This window comes from Protopterus annectens, chromosome 10.part0 (assembly GCF_019279795.1).
Source record: "Protopterus annectens isolate FY-2018-M chromosome 10.part0, PAN1.0, whole genome shotgun sequence".
Lineage (NCBI taxonomy): Eukaryota > Metazoa > Chordata > Ceratodontiformes > Protopteridae > Protopterus > Protopterus annectens.
In genome coordinates, this window is record NC_056744.1 from 358,901,308 (window position 1) to 358,916,711 (window position 15,404).

A 15,404-nucleotide genomic window follows, 5' to 3' on the forward strand; every position below is an offset into this window, starting at 1 on the left:
TCTTTGTGCTTCCTGACACTCTTCTTTTCTGGCCGCTAACTGATGTTAATGTTATAGCACAAGACTGGAGATTAATAGCAGTAAAGAGTGGTTAACAAAAGCTTGGTCAGTAACTTTCTCGTGTCAAAAAGGTGCTTAAAAAGTTTGTTTTTTCCAACTTTAGAGTACAATCACTACATTCCATGCACTATATAGAGATGGCCCACTGTTGTAGGAGGAAGAAGAAGTCCACAAAAACTGCTGGGCCAAAAAATAGCCATAAAGATAATAAAGTGGACCATTGAGGATAAGGAAGAAATAATGTATTGTTACTATCATGGTGGAAGCCCAGAATTTCCAGAAAGAAAATATTTAGAAAGGTTAAGAGAGAAACTAGAGGAAAGAAAGTACTTGCACAAGGAAAAAATGTCAAATCTTTCAAATAAAAAATTTGTATTCATTACTGCAAGAGATTTAAGAAATCCTTTACACAGATGAAGGAACTCTGGGCCACCTGTAAGAGCGGTGACAGTTGAAGTATGAAAATATAAAAAAATATAACACAGAGATTTTTGAAATGTATAAAAAAGAAACATGGAAAAGAAAAAGAGATCTGATATGGTGCAATATTTATGCAAAGGAGAAGGCCAAACTAATCAAAACAAAAAAGCAGTTTTACAGATATTTGAAGAGAAATATAAGCAAAAGCAGCCAGATATGGAATATTTCACAATACAAAAAAATAAGAAAACAAAGGCAGAATATAGAAAAGAGGATTAGTAAGGTAGAAGTTAAGCAGAACCTGAAGTTATGGATTATGTGTGAAGTAAAGGAATTAGTATGGAGATTCCAACACAAGACAATGTTGCAGCATGATGGAATTACAAGTACCCAGATTAAGGAACAGCATATGGAACAAAAGTCAACTGAAGAAGATTTGAAACACGACTTTCTGGAGCCTTCTTCAGGAGACCAGTACAAAACTCCAACTGAAGTTACACAGTAACTGAAGGAGCATCAGTGAGTGGCAACTCTGACACAGGTAATGTTACAGAGTGATGGGCCCAAGGGTTCCCAAATGAAGGAACAGCGGAGGAAGTAGGGTGCATCTGATTAGAGCGTATGCAGATAAATATAAAGGAAAAGTACACAATAAGAAATTCATCCACAACCCAAAAAGATTTTGTAAAGAATTGGAAAACGAAACAAAAGGAATAGAAACACCACAAAAAAGAACAAATAGGCACATTTTGGAGAAGTACTTATGAAGATCCTGTTGAACATAGCAAAGATGTCGAATAGATAGAAAAATTAAAAGAAACAGTCATGAGGTCTAATTTAGAGGATATGAAATGTGATGAAGTAATGGCCAGAGAAATTGAAACAAAATTAAGAAAAGGTCCTAACTGGAAAGCCTCAGGCCCAGATGTAGAACCTAGCTTCGAGTTAAAAGCATTAATAACTCTACACAAAGATTTAGCCCTGAGTAAGAACTACTTACATGCACATCCTTAACAGATACCAACCTCGCTAATAACAAGAAACTGCATACTCCCACTTAAGAGTGAACCTGCAAGCCATGTTAAGGACCATAGATTAATAACTTGCTTTCTGACAGTATACAGACTATAAGTTGGAACTGATGCAGACAGAGTTTATAGTTATTTAAAATAAATAAATAAATAATTAAATAAATTATGTCAATAGAACAAAAGAATAGCAAAAGAAAGTCATATGGAACAAAGGATCATTTGCTGCTAGATAAAGCCATAACAGAGAATTGTAGAAAGAGGAAGACTTTAAGTATGGCTTGGATAGATTATAAAAAGGCATTTGACAGTATCTCACTTTAATGGATAAAGGAATGCTTACATATGTATAAGATATGCCTATATTGATCAATTGCATTACAGTGACCATGAAACAGTGGGAAACCTCTTTGCAGTTAAACCAAGACATAGGGCAAATTATTATCCAAGGGATAAAAATTGAAATGGGGATGTTGTAGGGTGATTCTTTGTCACTGTTGTCGTTTTGTCTCGTTCTTAACTCATTAAGCTGTTTACTTAACAGATAAGGCCATGGTTACAATTTGGCACTCAAAAAACAACCCTGTGTAAACATTTCTCATCTACTTTTTGTGGATGACTTAAAACTGTATAGTACATCAGATGAGGAGTTGAAAGCACAACTAGAAATAGTTAAAGCTTTCTCATAATGAAGTAAGAATGACATTTAACCTTGATAAATGTCTAAAAGCAACATTTAATAAAGAAAAACAACAGCAGCTAGAAAATATCAACCTGGGACAGGAAAGTGATATAAAGAAACATGAGCAGAAGGGAGCAGTTAAATATCTGCGAAGAGATGAAGGGTAGACAATAAAACATTAACAAATGAGAATACAACTCAGTAAGGAATACTTCAAAAGAAAACAGCCTTGACATCTAGGAATAAAGTCCAAGTTATAAATCAAATTGCTCTTTCTGTTCTAACTCACAGTTTTGGGGTGAACAACCAGCTCCAAAAATTACTAAATCAATTGGACATGAAAACAAGAAAAATTATTCATGCATATCAAATGATATGTAAAAATCTGGATATATCAAGATTATATACTCCTCACTCTGAAGGAGGTATGGACCTTCTTGAAATTGATTACATATATAGAGCTACACTGATGGGACTGCATAAATATCTGCTCACCTCATCAGATCCAAACTTAGTGAAAGTTTTAAAACATGAGCAGAAGAAATCTAAGATGACATCTTTGCTTACTTTAGCATAAGTATTTCAGTGTCAAGTGGGAATTGAAATCAAACCAGAAATAGACAAAAATCAGACAGCAAGTGAATGCACTAAAACAAAAGAAAGAATATGAGGACATGGATCAGATGAGAAGGAAAGAAATTTAGAAAATCCATAAATACAGTGGAAAGTACAGAGGTCTCCTGGAACAGCCTCATGTTGACCAAAACTTGTGCTCCCTATTGAATTGCTGGCATTCCAAATACCAAGTCTGGACAAGCCAAAAAAAAAAAGATGGAAACCAAGGAAAAAGGTGAGTCTCAAACGTTGCTCTTCTTCTTTAATTTGTTTGATTATCATACCACAGAAAAAAGGTAATATTCATCTCAGACATGGTATATGTAAGTCCATTTTTTCGGCCATTCAGACATTTTAAATGATTGCCCAAAATTTGACACAGGAATGGTTAAGGAGAGGTGAACTGAAACCAAAAGATGCACGGTTAATAATAGAGGCCCAGGAAAGGGGAGTACATACATGTCAATTTACAACATCAATTGAAAAGGTGGTAGAAACAGGCAAATGTGGTTCTGGAAAAAAAGAACTGAAAACAGTAACACATCTTGATGCCGGCTCTGATACACTAATGGCAGAGGGACTGTGTACTGACAGGCATAATGATGTGAAAAGACTGCTAAACTGGAAATTGTGGAAACACTGCAATATACATGCAGCTGAGAATCACTATAAACATGAACCTCAAAGCATTGTACAGAATGATAAAGCTTATATCATACAGTATCACCCATTACCAAAGTTAAAAATAGATTCATAGATTCATAGGTTCATAGGTGTTTACTACGTTAATGACCACAAGGGCCTTTTTAACCCTAGCCATGTATCCCAAATCTCAGACAAGTTCTGATACCCTTGATAAGTGTAATCATGGGCCTGGGAGATGAACATTTACAGGTTACCTGTGTTCATTAGAGACATAGGTGCCAAACCAGGGATGAATTTCTGGTTTTCCATCCAATTATTCAAGTTGCCCATGAATTGGGTTAGGGAGGAACTCTGCTTCACATGGATGAGGAGCCTGTTCCATAGACAGGGTGGTCTCTGGGATACATACCTGTCTCTCCAGCAGATACTATTTATATCACAGGTGTGAGAAAGCTAGATATAGTAGTCCATAAAAAAAAGACAAAAGTAGCATTGATTATTGAAATTGCTATACTCAGTGATTATGGTGTCTTACAGAGAGACAAAAAGTCTTAACATACCAGGATTTGCAGGCAGAAACAAAAGTAATGAGGAAGAAGGATACCCAGAGAGCTCCAATAGCCGTAGGAGCAACGGGTATAATAAAAAGGAATTTACAGTCAGATATGTCACGTTCGAAAGACATGCGTGAATGGGCGTGCCTTCATTGAAGGTTGGGCGTTGGGCTGGCAACTCAGCACCATAAAAATCTACTGCCAATCATTAGCGGACCATAGTTCCGCTGTGGCGACCCCTAACCGGGAAAAGCCGAAAAGTCAAACAAACTTAGATATGCTACCAATAAATGGAACCCCATATCAGTTACAGAAGGAGGCAATTTTGGGCACATTGGGGGTGCTGAGAAGAGCACTCTTGGCTAACATCAAAGATTGAAACAATACTAATTTTATGAACTCCAATTGTTGATGAACTGGGTCCATTTTCAAGATGGTATTAAAAATCCGAAAGGCTTAAATTAAAAAAGGATTATGATCAGGTCTTTTGAATATATGAATCTGAATTAATGCACGGATATATCTGAATGAATTAACCCATAAAGACTTAAAGATTTTAAGGTCTATGCTCCTAAAGTATCTACTATATTGACAATGTAAAAAACAGGCTGAAACATGCATGTCCATAGCTAATAATAGTGGCCCAGGACAGTGAGGTACCTCCACAGTCAATTCAGTGGTAGCCCAAAAGCCACGTAACATCTCTACCACTGAACTGAGTGTGGTGGTGCCTCAACATATTATTCTGTGATTTATGTACTATGGCAGGTAATTATTGGGAAGTGGCCATTAGAAAACAAAGTATTGGTATGGGTGTATGCTCCTTCTGTTTGGCTTTATTGGTATGGCTGCACCCATAATGACTTATAAAGTAAAAGGTCAAGTGCATTCAGAAGTCATGTAGCTGAAACACAGGTATGTCCTTAAGGAGTCACTTATATATATATATATATATATATATATATAGAGAGAGAGAGAAAGAGAGAATATATATATATATATAGAGAGAGAGAAAGGGAGCTGTATATGACTCTAGAATGACTGTAAAATGTTATATGTCATGGAAATATACAATTCATTATTGTAATCATAGTTAGAATAACTGGGCAGAGATAGGTTAATTGCTCATTTAGTTGCATACATTATTTGTGAGATGGTGGTTGACAAGCTTGGACTAAAATTGGTGAATGTTTGTAGGGACCTGATAGTCAGTGGAAGTGATTTCTGAACCCTAGGCTCTCAAAAGGAGAATGTTGTAGAAAAGCATTCTAACGAGTAGTTAAGAGGGAGTTCATGAATACATTGGTGACTATGGACTGAAGGCTTTTGGTTTATTTTATTTTTTAACTTTGTCATTTTATTGTTTAATATGTAATATAGGTAGCCTATAGATTCTTAGGTTTAACAGCAACGAATATTAAATAGAAGAAAAGGTTGAGCAAGACAGAAACCTGAATATTAACTGTGAAAATTGAAAACCCCGACAACAGAAGGAGCATACACCCATACCAATACTTTGTGCTCTAATGGCCACTTCCCAATAATTACCTGCCACAGTACATAAATCACAGAATAATATGTTGAGGTGCTGCCACACTCAGTTCAGTGGTAGAGAGGTTACATGGCTTTTGGGCTACCACTGAATTGACTGTGGAGGTACCTCGCCATTTTATTTGGTGAGTTATGTACTGTGGCAGGTAATTTTTGAGAAGTGGTCATTAAAATGGGCGGCGCAGTGGTGCAGAGGTTAATGCTGTCGCCTCACAGCAAGAGGTTCTCCGGTTCGATTCTCGGCTGGGGTGCCTTATGTTGGAGTTTGCATGTTCTCCCTGCATTCGTGTGGGTTTTCTCTGGGCACTCTGGTTTCCTCCCACATTCTAAAGACATGCTTCTTGAGCATTTCTCCCTGGGCCTCCACTGAAAACAGGATCTGTGGAACCTAGTCGGACATTCCCAGTCAACAAATGTTAAATAAAAAATAAATAAAATAAAAATGCAAAGTACTGGTACAGGTGTAAGCTCCTTCTGTTTCCAGGGTCATCGATTTTGGAGTTAAAAAGTGGCTGTTTAATTTGGTTCTGAATGTTAAATGGTTGAACTGAGTGATGTAAGGCCCCAAAATGGTAAAGTTATGACCAAGTCTGATGAACATTTGGCTGTGCCAAAAATCACATCTTTAGTCTTTCTAACATTTAACAACAGTTCTAAGGAGTCAAACAATGAGTGAATTACTTTGGGGTAGTTTCCAAGTCCGGAACTAATGCCAGAAGGTCAGGAATCAGAAAATAATATAATTGTATTTTAAGAGTAAAAGAAGACAGGGATATAAGCAAGTACAACCCGGAAGGCATTAATGAAAGCAAAGATCATCTTAGGACAGAACCACAGGAGTTATGTAGTTTGATCTGCAGTGCATGTGACAGTAATCATCTCTTACTTGGAAGGGCCATTCACCAAGATAGCTGTACTTCCATGTAAGTGAAGTGGATGAAAGTTTGTACCATATTAGCTCCTTTAAGAATCTTGAAGGCTTCACTGAATCATATGCTGAAGGTTTTACAGCCTTTTATTTGAGAAAACTCGGGTATTAACCATCACGGATACATGCATAGTGACATGTGTATTAACATATATATTATAGCAATAACCCATGGCTGGGTGTGGGTAATGCTGGACCAAACAAAGCCAACCATGGGTAAATCCAGCATTACCCACACCCAGCCATGGGTTATTGCTACTATACAATGACATTATTTAAGATAAAAGTTACTTTTTCTTTCCTCAATTTTTTTTTTACTTTTCAAATACATTTGAATGAATTCCATAGTATTTATACATAACATCTTAAATAACTGTGTACACTATTTACATTAGCCTGACACTATAACAGATCTTAATATATACAGTTACTTTATAAGTATGTCCAATCCATTATCAGAATGTCTGATCAATTATTGTATAGTGTCAATCAGTGATAAGACTTTTCCCCAAGGGTTGTTGATAAATGGCTTTGGATAAATTCTTAGTTCTTTAATTTTAATTTCCAATAATGCTGTGGTCTTCAGTAGGTTGTAGAAGTCTTCCAACATTGGTATTGTGTTTGTATTCCATCTTCTTGTTATACACTTCCTTGAAATTGCAAGTATAGTCCATACTAGATACATTTGACCTATTCCAATGACGACCTTTGTTCACATTAATACAAGAGCTTTAGTTAAATAAAATGATTCATTAAATATAGCTTGTTGAATGTAATTAATACCATTCCAAAATGGCTTAATTTTAACACAATCAAAGAAAATGTGGCTCCAATCTGCATTGTGTACTTGCTCACATCTCCAACATATTCCTTTTATGGAAGAACTAACTTTACAGATTCTGTCTGGGGTTAAGAATGCTCTGTGCAAGCATTTCCGATTAAAAACTTTCCAGTATTGTGTAAAGGATGTATATTTTATCGATAATAAGATATTTGTTTTAATATCTTCATTTAACTGTATTGAGTGTCATTTTGTTATATATTTCCAATATGAGGTTTTGGGTGCTGTTTTATAGTTTATCAATATTTTGTAAAATTTTGAAATACTGTTTCCCATGTCAAAGTTATTATATATGATTTCATATATGTATTTCGTAAATTTAGGAGTTACTTTTCCTAAATAATATCTTTGTGTAACGGCACAGTGATGTACTTGCATTTTATTCCAGCATCCTGGAGCTTTTTTGATGTACTGCTCATGCATATTGAACTTGCATTCCCACTCTTATGTAGTACATCAGTGCTTTGGAAAGGAAGCAATGGAGGAAGGAAGATCTCCGTTGCTTCTTTATTTATTTCTTTATTTTAAAAAAAGGTTTGAAATCTGAACATTTTTGAGGTACGAATGAGAGAGGGCAGAAATACAAGGAAAATCAGGTATGTTTCTTTAGTTTTGCAGAACAGCTCCACTTTGAAATCTCGAAAGCTCAAAATCTCGAAATTCAAAAGACTGAGTCCAAAATCGCGAAAGTTCAAAATACTGAAAACTCAAAATACTGAATCTCATAATAATGAAAAAACAGAGGACACCAACACTTACTATATGCCAACACAACTACATACAGAAACATATTACTCTTCTCAAACTATAAGCGGGGGGTAAGCACCCCTGCCCCCTACACCCTCTGCTACTTAAATATATCAACTCTGAGATCGCACTCCACAGAAGAAAATGGCAAACATACCATTACGTGCTTCATGACTGCCTGTTGTAACCTTAGTCATGTTCCCTTTAAATTTGCTATAGTACAACAGAACTCATCTTAGTGTAGTGAAGTGCAATCTTGGAGATGATAGATTTAAGTAGCAGGGGGTGTGGGGGGCAGGGGTGCTTGCCCCCCACTTATAGTTTGAGAAGAGTAATATGTTTCTGTATGTAGTTGTGCTGGAATATAGTAAGTGTTGGTGTCCTGTATTTTTTTCAATATTATGAAATTCAGTATTTTGACTTTTCAGTATTTTGAACTTTCGAGATTTTGGACTCAGTCTTTTGAATTTCAAGATTTTGAGCTTTTGAGATTTCAGAGTGGACTCTTGTAGAACATACCTGATTTTCTTTGTATTTCTGCCCTGCTTCCTTCATGCCTCTAAACTGTCCGGATTTCAAATTTTGTATTCTTGACCTATTAGCTCAAGAGAACTGGAAAGTCATAGCATATGTTAATAGAAGAAAGTCTGGGCAACTGACTATATATATATATATATATATATATATATATATATATATATATATATATATATATATATATTTATATAGATAGATAGATAGTATGTAAATATGGTCTAAGTCAGACATGACCTCCACAGCCGGTGCAGTAAACAATTAGCTATACCATTAGATATAATGAGATTAATGCCATTGCAAGTAGGTCATAACACTTAAGAAACACTGACATTTCTCAGTACAAGTTATCAGACTTTAGTAATATAACCACTAAATAGAAGAAAATGTTGCATTAAAATTTGGTGTCCATAATTAAAAGAACAAACATGAAAGAAAATACAGCATGTAAACCACAAAACTGACACACATGTGCCACATGCATGGCATTCATGTGACACACATGTGCCACATGCATGGCATTCAGTATATTCGGAGTGACATGGTTTGTAGAGATTGGCTTTTTAGTCTCTATGGTCATTGAATTAAATTTAATAAGATGTTTCTGAAATACTTATTGGATATAGGACCTGGGTTCAAATATACAGAGTTGTATGATTTTCACAATTTTTTTTAAAATTAGAAAACTTGGTCTATTACTGGTTAGTTAAACTTACCCACAAATGTGAATCTCTCCACATGGGGACGGACACAGCAAATCTTCCCCAGGCTCTCTCCAACCTTTCCCAAGAACTTAACTAAGGAGAGAACAAATAAACAGTCAACTGTTAATTCACAAAATGCATAACTAGTTGTAAAATATGTAGGTGTGATATACAGAGACATGAGCACATGAAATGTATTAGCAGAAAAAGATATTTGTAGTATACCACAAACTGCAGGCCAATTCCACTGTAGTGCTAAAATAATTTATTGTAAAAAGTACAATCCAAGTTCAATTTTCTTCCACAAAATCTTTGTGGAAGAAAATTGAACTTGGATTGTACTTTTTACAATAAATTATTTTAGCACTACAGTGGAATTGGCCTGCAGTTTGTGGTATACTACAAAGTTTTGGCATATTTGGTTGTGGTTCTTCAAGAAAAAAATATTTGTTTGCCAGGTTAACATGAAGTGTAGTGAATAATCTAAGCAGCCAGTTATGCCAAGCCTTCTAAACCCCACGTATATGATGTTTACTTGAACCCTCCAAAAGTGAATCAGTTCACCATGTCAAGAGGCAGCTTATTTCACTCCACCACTCTCTATGTGAAAAAATAAACTTTTTTCACTTAATACCTCCCTTCTTTCCACATCCTGGTCAGCTCCTCTCCCCAACAATTTCTATTTCTTACCATCTTGTACTTCTACGGAATGTTTTCATTTCTTATTTCTCCATTAAGACACAAAGTTTAACATACTGAAGTCTTTCTTTCTAGTACAGATTACACTACCTTTATGTTACTTAGTTACAAACAGAAAACACTGGTCAGTGAAAGCATAGTTAGAATAATATTTTTGATTCTAAATGTAAATATGTAGAAGAGTGTTGTATTTTTTAGGAGCATTTACTTTGATCACATGATTTTTAAAAGGTTTATTTTAATCCTGCAGGAAATTATGTTAATTTATTCTGATGAATGTGTGTGTTACAAAGGGGAACAAAAGCACTCAGTTGTTGATTAGAAACTCTGATTGACTTCGCTGATCAATGCTTGCCGCTTGTGATTTCTGTTATTTACATTGACTAGAGTTTTGGTTTATTAGTTTGATTAGTATAAGTTACATACCAATAGGCCCTTGGTACCAACCTAAGGACTCTTACTTTATAAAACTTCCAGAATTAAGTAATTACCCTAACAGTGCTTTATCACTGCCACACACAGTGGAATAACATCAGCCTCTATCGCTTGCTTTTTTCTGCACTTTTGTTAACCAGGAAAGATTTAATATTCACAAATATCTCAATTTAGGATACTGTAGAAATGCTCATCTGGATAAATGACCTTTTCTGAATCATCAGGTATGTATGTCGAGATGGCGGGGATGCAAGTCAGGCCAGAAGAGTACAACTTGTTATCCATGTTCTTAGCTCAACTAATGTAACAATTAGTAATGTTCTCCAGGACCCAACCTGCTTTAGACCTCAACCCCATACATTATATGGAATTCTTCATGCTGGGGTGGGTGGGGCAATGAAATATAAGGGTATCATTCTCTTTATTAGCAACAAAGTATGGGCTTCATTATTTTAAACTTGTTTCCTGTGGATCAAAAATACATTAATTGCATTGCAAATGTTACCTTTCATTTATCTGTTAAAGTAAAATGATGTAAAGAAATAGTTATAATCTTTGTAGTCTGTTGCTATGGTTTATTATTTGCTCTTTACCCATTCATGTTGCTTACAGTATTTGATATTCTAATCAGTGTTGTAATTACACTAGATTACCGACATGCCAAATTCCACAAATCTTGCATCTAGTACGATAGCAGACGGTCATGGTGAGTCTCATCACAACATAAAGTTACTATGAGCCTGACAGGAGGGGAATTTTCTTGGCATTCCATATTGAACAAAAAATAACTTTTTGCAATTCTGCTACAATGGCATGAAACCTGGAACAGGCAGATGACATACTGGGATCTTCAAGGTGTTGAAATCTAATTGTGCTGAAATAGAAATAAGACAGGGAGTGCACTTTCTACCTGATTTTGCTTCTAAAACTGACTTTTTTCTTAGAACCACAAAGAAGGCAGCAGATAAGGCCTATCTGGGCCCAGTTAGTCTGTTACTTCAATTGCAGATATTTTATTATTGAACTTTGAAATGTGTTCATCTTACATGATCTTTTCTCCTACACAGTTGAAATATGCTATTTGACATGATGAATTCTCCATCTGCTATTGAATGGATGTAACGTCCTGTCTGGTTGACCCCAGCCATAAGCAAACTATACAATAGAAGGAGGAAGCTACTACATGATAGAGCAAAATCCCAAAAAGGGAAGGCATCTCTGATCAGTATTAGCAAAAAACTACGGGCACTCATAAAATCGTCTAAGGCTAGCTTCGAGAGAAAAATTGCACAGGACACTAAGGATAATCACAAGGCTTTCTTTAGTTATGTTAGGAACCTGGGTGGGAATTCCCAGATATGCTCAGAATTAGTCCAAAATGACAAAAAATACACCGAACCCACAGACATTGCCAACATCCTAGCTGACAGGTTCAGCGCAAACTTCTCCCACCAAAGGGCAAATATCTATCCCAGCAGAGTGCTGCCCCCCTGACATCTCAGATGCTCAGGTAAGAGCCTCCCTCTCCAAAGCAAAAAACACAGCATCAATGAGACCAGACGGTGTCCCAGGCTGCGTCCTACATGAACTCCAAGAAGAGCTAAACCCAAACATAAAACTACTGTTCAATCTCAGCCTTACTACAGGATATGTACGCAAAAAGTGGCGTACAGCAACAGTGGTCCCTCTCCACAAAGGTGGTGACTCAACGGATCCTGACTAGCTTGGTCTGCAAAGCTATGGAAAGGATCATCATGGACCTCATAAATAAGATATTGGGGACCTACAGACACTGGATCCTACCCAGTTTGGCTTTGTTAAGGGCAGATCCTGCCTCTTAAACCTGGTTGATTTCTTTGAAACAGTCACCAAGGCCATTGACAAGGGGAAGGTGGTCCACACAGTCTACCTGGACCTTGCAAAAGCCTTCAATACAATACTCCACTCGGGCATTATAGATAAGCTCACCAGATTAAATATAAACCCCTATGTCATTAGATGGGTTACAAACTGGCTCAAGGACAGAACCCACATGGTTAGAATTGCTGGAGCCATGTCAGACTCCAAACCAGTTACAAGTGGCATCCCACAAGGCTCAGTCCTGGGACCTCTCTTGTTCGGTATATATTTCTCGGAGGTACAGGCCAACACGGAAGGACTGTGGCTGACCAAGTTCGCAGATGACTGCAAACTGGGTGCCATAATCGACTCTCCAGCCGACACAAGCATCCTCCAAAAGGGCCTCATAGAAACAGACAACTGGTGCCAGAGCCATGGCCTCAAGCTAAATGCCAAAATGTGTATAGTCATCCCCTTTGACAAAAACAAAGTACCCACAAATTACCACATAGGTGGTAATCCATTAAGTACAGAAGAAGTAATTAGGGACCTGGGGACCCAAGTTGATAGCAATCTCTCATTTGACAACAACGTGGCCAAAGTGGTTAGAAAAACATTTTATATAGCCCACCTAATCTTGAAGGGATTCATATCTAGATCAGGGGAGGTCATTGTGCCTCTTTACTCATCCCTCATCAGGCCCATAATTGAGTACAATGCCCCTTTTGGGATGTACCTTACCAGACACCTGCAGCAACTGGAAAGACCCCAAAAGTACCTCACCAAGAGAATCAAAGGGCTCAATCAGATGCCATATGCTGCCCAGTTAAAGAAACTCCAGCTCTACTCAGTGGCATACCGCCTGCTCAGAGGCGATCTGTGCCTGACGTATAAAGCCATGTCCCACCCGGAATTAATGGACATGCTGCACCTCAGCACCTCAGCTCAAGAGACTTGAACCTCAGCACTGAAATAAATAGGACATGCTGGAGGGACAGATTCATAACCCAGAGGCTCCCTTCACTCTGGAATAAAATCCCAGTCCAGGTTAGGCAGAGTCCCTCATTGACTCTCTTCAAGAGGAATCTTGATGAGTGGATGGGAGATCGTAGGTTTACCCCGGGTATCACTTCTGTGTCACTGTTAGACAGAGGCACAGTATACTAACCTCGAAAAAGGGCATAGCAAAATTAATTTAAAATGGGTGGCGAAAGCCAAACACACTCTGGCTAGGCTTATAAATGCCCTAGGGCAGATAGCCTAGTATGAACCTATGAACCTATCCTTTTGTTTACCTAGTTAGTCTCACTAGGCTTGTGCACCCTTTTCAGGGTGGACCTATACTACTAGGGAAAATTTAGCCAGGGCATCGGGGGACATCTCCTACTCATTTGGTAAGTGTCTGTCCTTTTCCTAGCGCAGTGGTAACTGGGAGGTTGGTGTGAAAGGAAAAGATGGTGGATGCCCATGCTGTTGTTGATGCTACAGATTCTATACATCATTTGGAGAATGTATTTCAGCAAAATTTGTTTGCTGAATCCTAGAAAGGAGAATTGTTAAATGAAGAATGTGTAATTACAACTCTCTAGTAGGGAGGTTTGCAGAATGATTTATTATGTGAAATGATGCTGCAGAGCGAGCCTGAAAGTGGAAGAGGATTTAATGGGGAGACATCATGACAAAATACAGAAGGAGGAAGTAGATTCTATCTTAAAGGGGGAAGCAATCAGAAGAAATTGTATGCCGAGACAATTAATCAAGGAGGAGGAAGGAAGAGAGAGGGAGAGAGTTAAACAGAAGAAAGTTGAAGTTATCACAAGGAGGAAGCTTATAGTTAGAATTCAAAATAAAGTAGATAAAGAATTAGACAGGTATAATGTTTGGGACAATTTAATGATTCCATTGGGTGTAAAGGCTCAAGAGGTAAGAACTGCTATTTTTATTAACAAAGATACACTCTGTGGCATTAGTGGGTATGTTATGGAAAATTTGGGGGGAGAATATGAAAAGAAAAAGAACTGTCATCCTTGGAACTTTCATGTGGTCAAAGCATTTATCAGGGAAACAAAAAAGAAAAAAAATGTGTGTGCAGTTTTGAGCTGAAGTAGAGAAGCAGACTTTGAAAAGACATTTCAATAAAATATGTAAAGAAGTTACATACAGTAGAAAAGTCGACAATAACAGGTGCTCATGGACTGGTACATTGGACTGTAATATTGTGCTGACAATAGAAGAGGATAACATTTCACATATTCCTAGCATAAAAATGTGGAAGGGAATAGGGGTGTACTAAAATATTGGGGGTCAAAATAAACATTTTTTTTTCCTGTGGAAAGGATGATCATTTAATAAGTAACAGTGATAAAATAAAATTATATAAATGTATAGAAATGGGTCATGATGCAAGAGTGAATTGATATCTTATAAATGGAATACAACTGGGCATTTATTGATGAAGTGCAAAATAAATGAAAATGGTAATGAAGATGAAGAAAAAGAAAAAAATGAGCAAACCGAGGTAGCAGGGGAGTAGAAGGCAAAATTAAAGTAATAAAGGAAGAAAAAATTAAAAAAAGATGCCAGAAGAGGATTCTGAAATACGTGATGAGGAAGATATAAACTGGAAGGAAGTAAAAGGAAAACATTCTGTTGGCAACACAGTAAAAGATAAGAAAAGAAAGTTTAAAGGGATAAGTGTGAAAAAGAAAAAGAAAGGAAACGGGCAAGTTAATAAGAAAGATTGTGAAGTTTTCTAAGGAAAAGTATATAGGAAGTAAAAAAAGGAACGTTGATAACATTAGAGTACTTTCTGTAAATGCAAATAGTATTAAGAATATAGTTAAAAGGATAGCAGTCTTGGAATGGTGCAGTAAGCGTGATGTTGATGTAGCAGTATTAGAAGATTAAGATTTATAATAAAGGAAGACAGATTGCAAACAGAAAACCTCTGGGGAAGAAATAATCTAGAATTTTTGGGAAATGAACAATGTTCAGCTTTAGGGATACTTTATAAAAAATCAGTGAAAATATTCAATGTAATATTAGTAAGGATGAAGATTAAATGTAAGTTTAAGATGGAAAGATCAAGTATATAGAATTTTAGCATTATATGCCTATGTAAT

The 15,404-nt window shown here is 36.7% G+C and overlaps 1 protein-coding gene across 1 annotated transcript in view; it reads right to left on the reverse strand.

Annotated features, from left to right (window-relative positions):
- NMNAT2 (nicotinamide nucleotide adenylyltransferase 2) overlaps positions 1 to 15,404 on the reverse strand; it is a 1,202,096-nt gene that overhangs the window by 128,104 nt on the left and 1,058,588 nt on the right. The window contains exon 6 of the mRNA XM_044085265.1: positions 9,322 to 9,402. Coding sequence (XP_043941200.1) covers positions 9,322 to 9,402 — 81 coding nt within the window. The remainder of the gene's footprint in view (positions 1 to 9,321; positions 9,403 to 15,404) is intronic.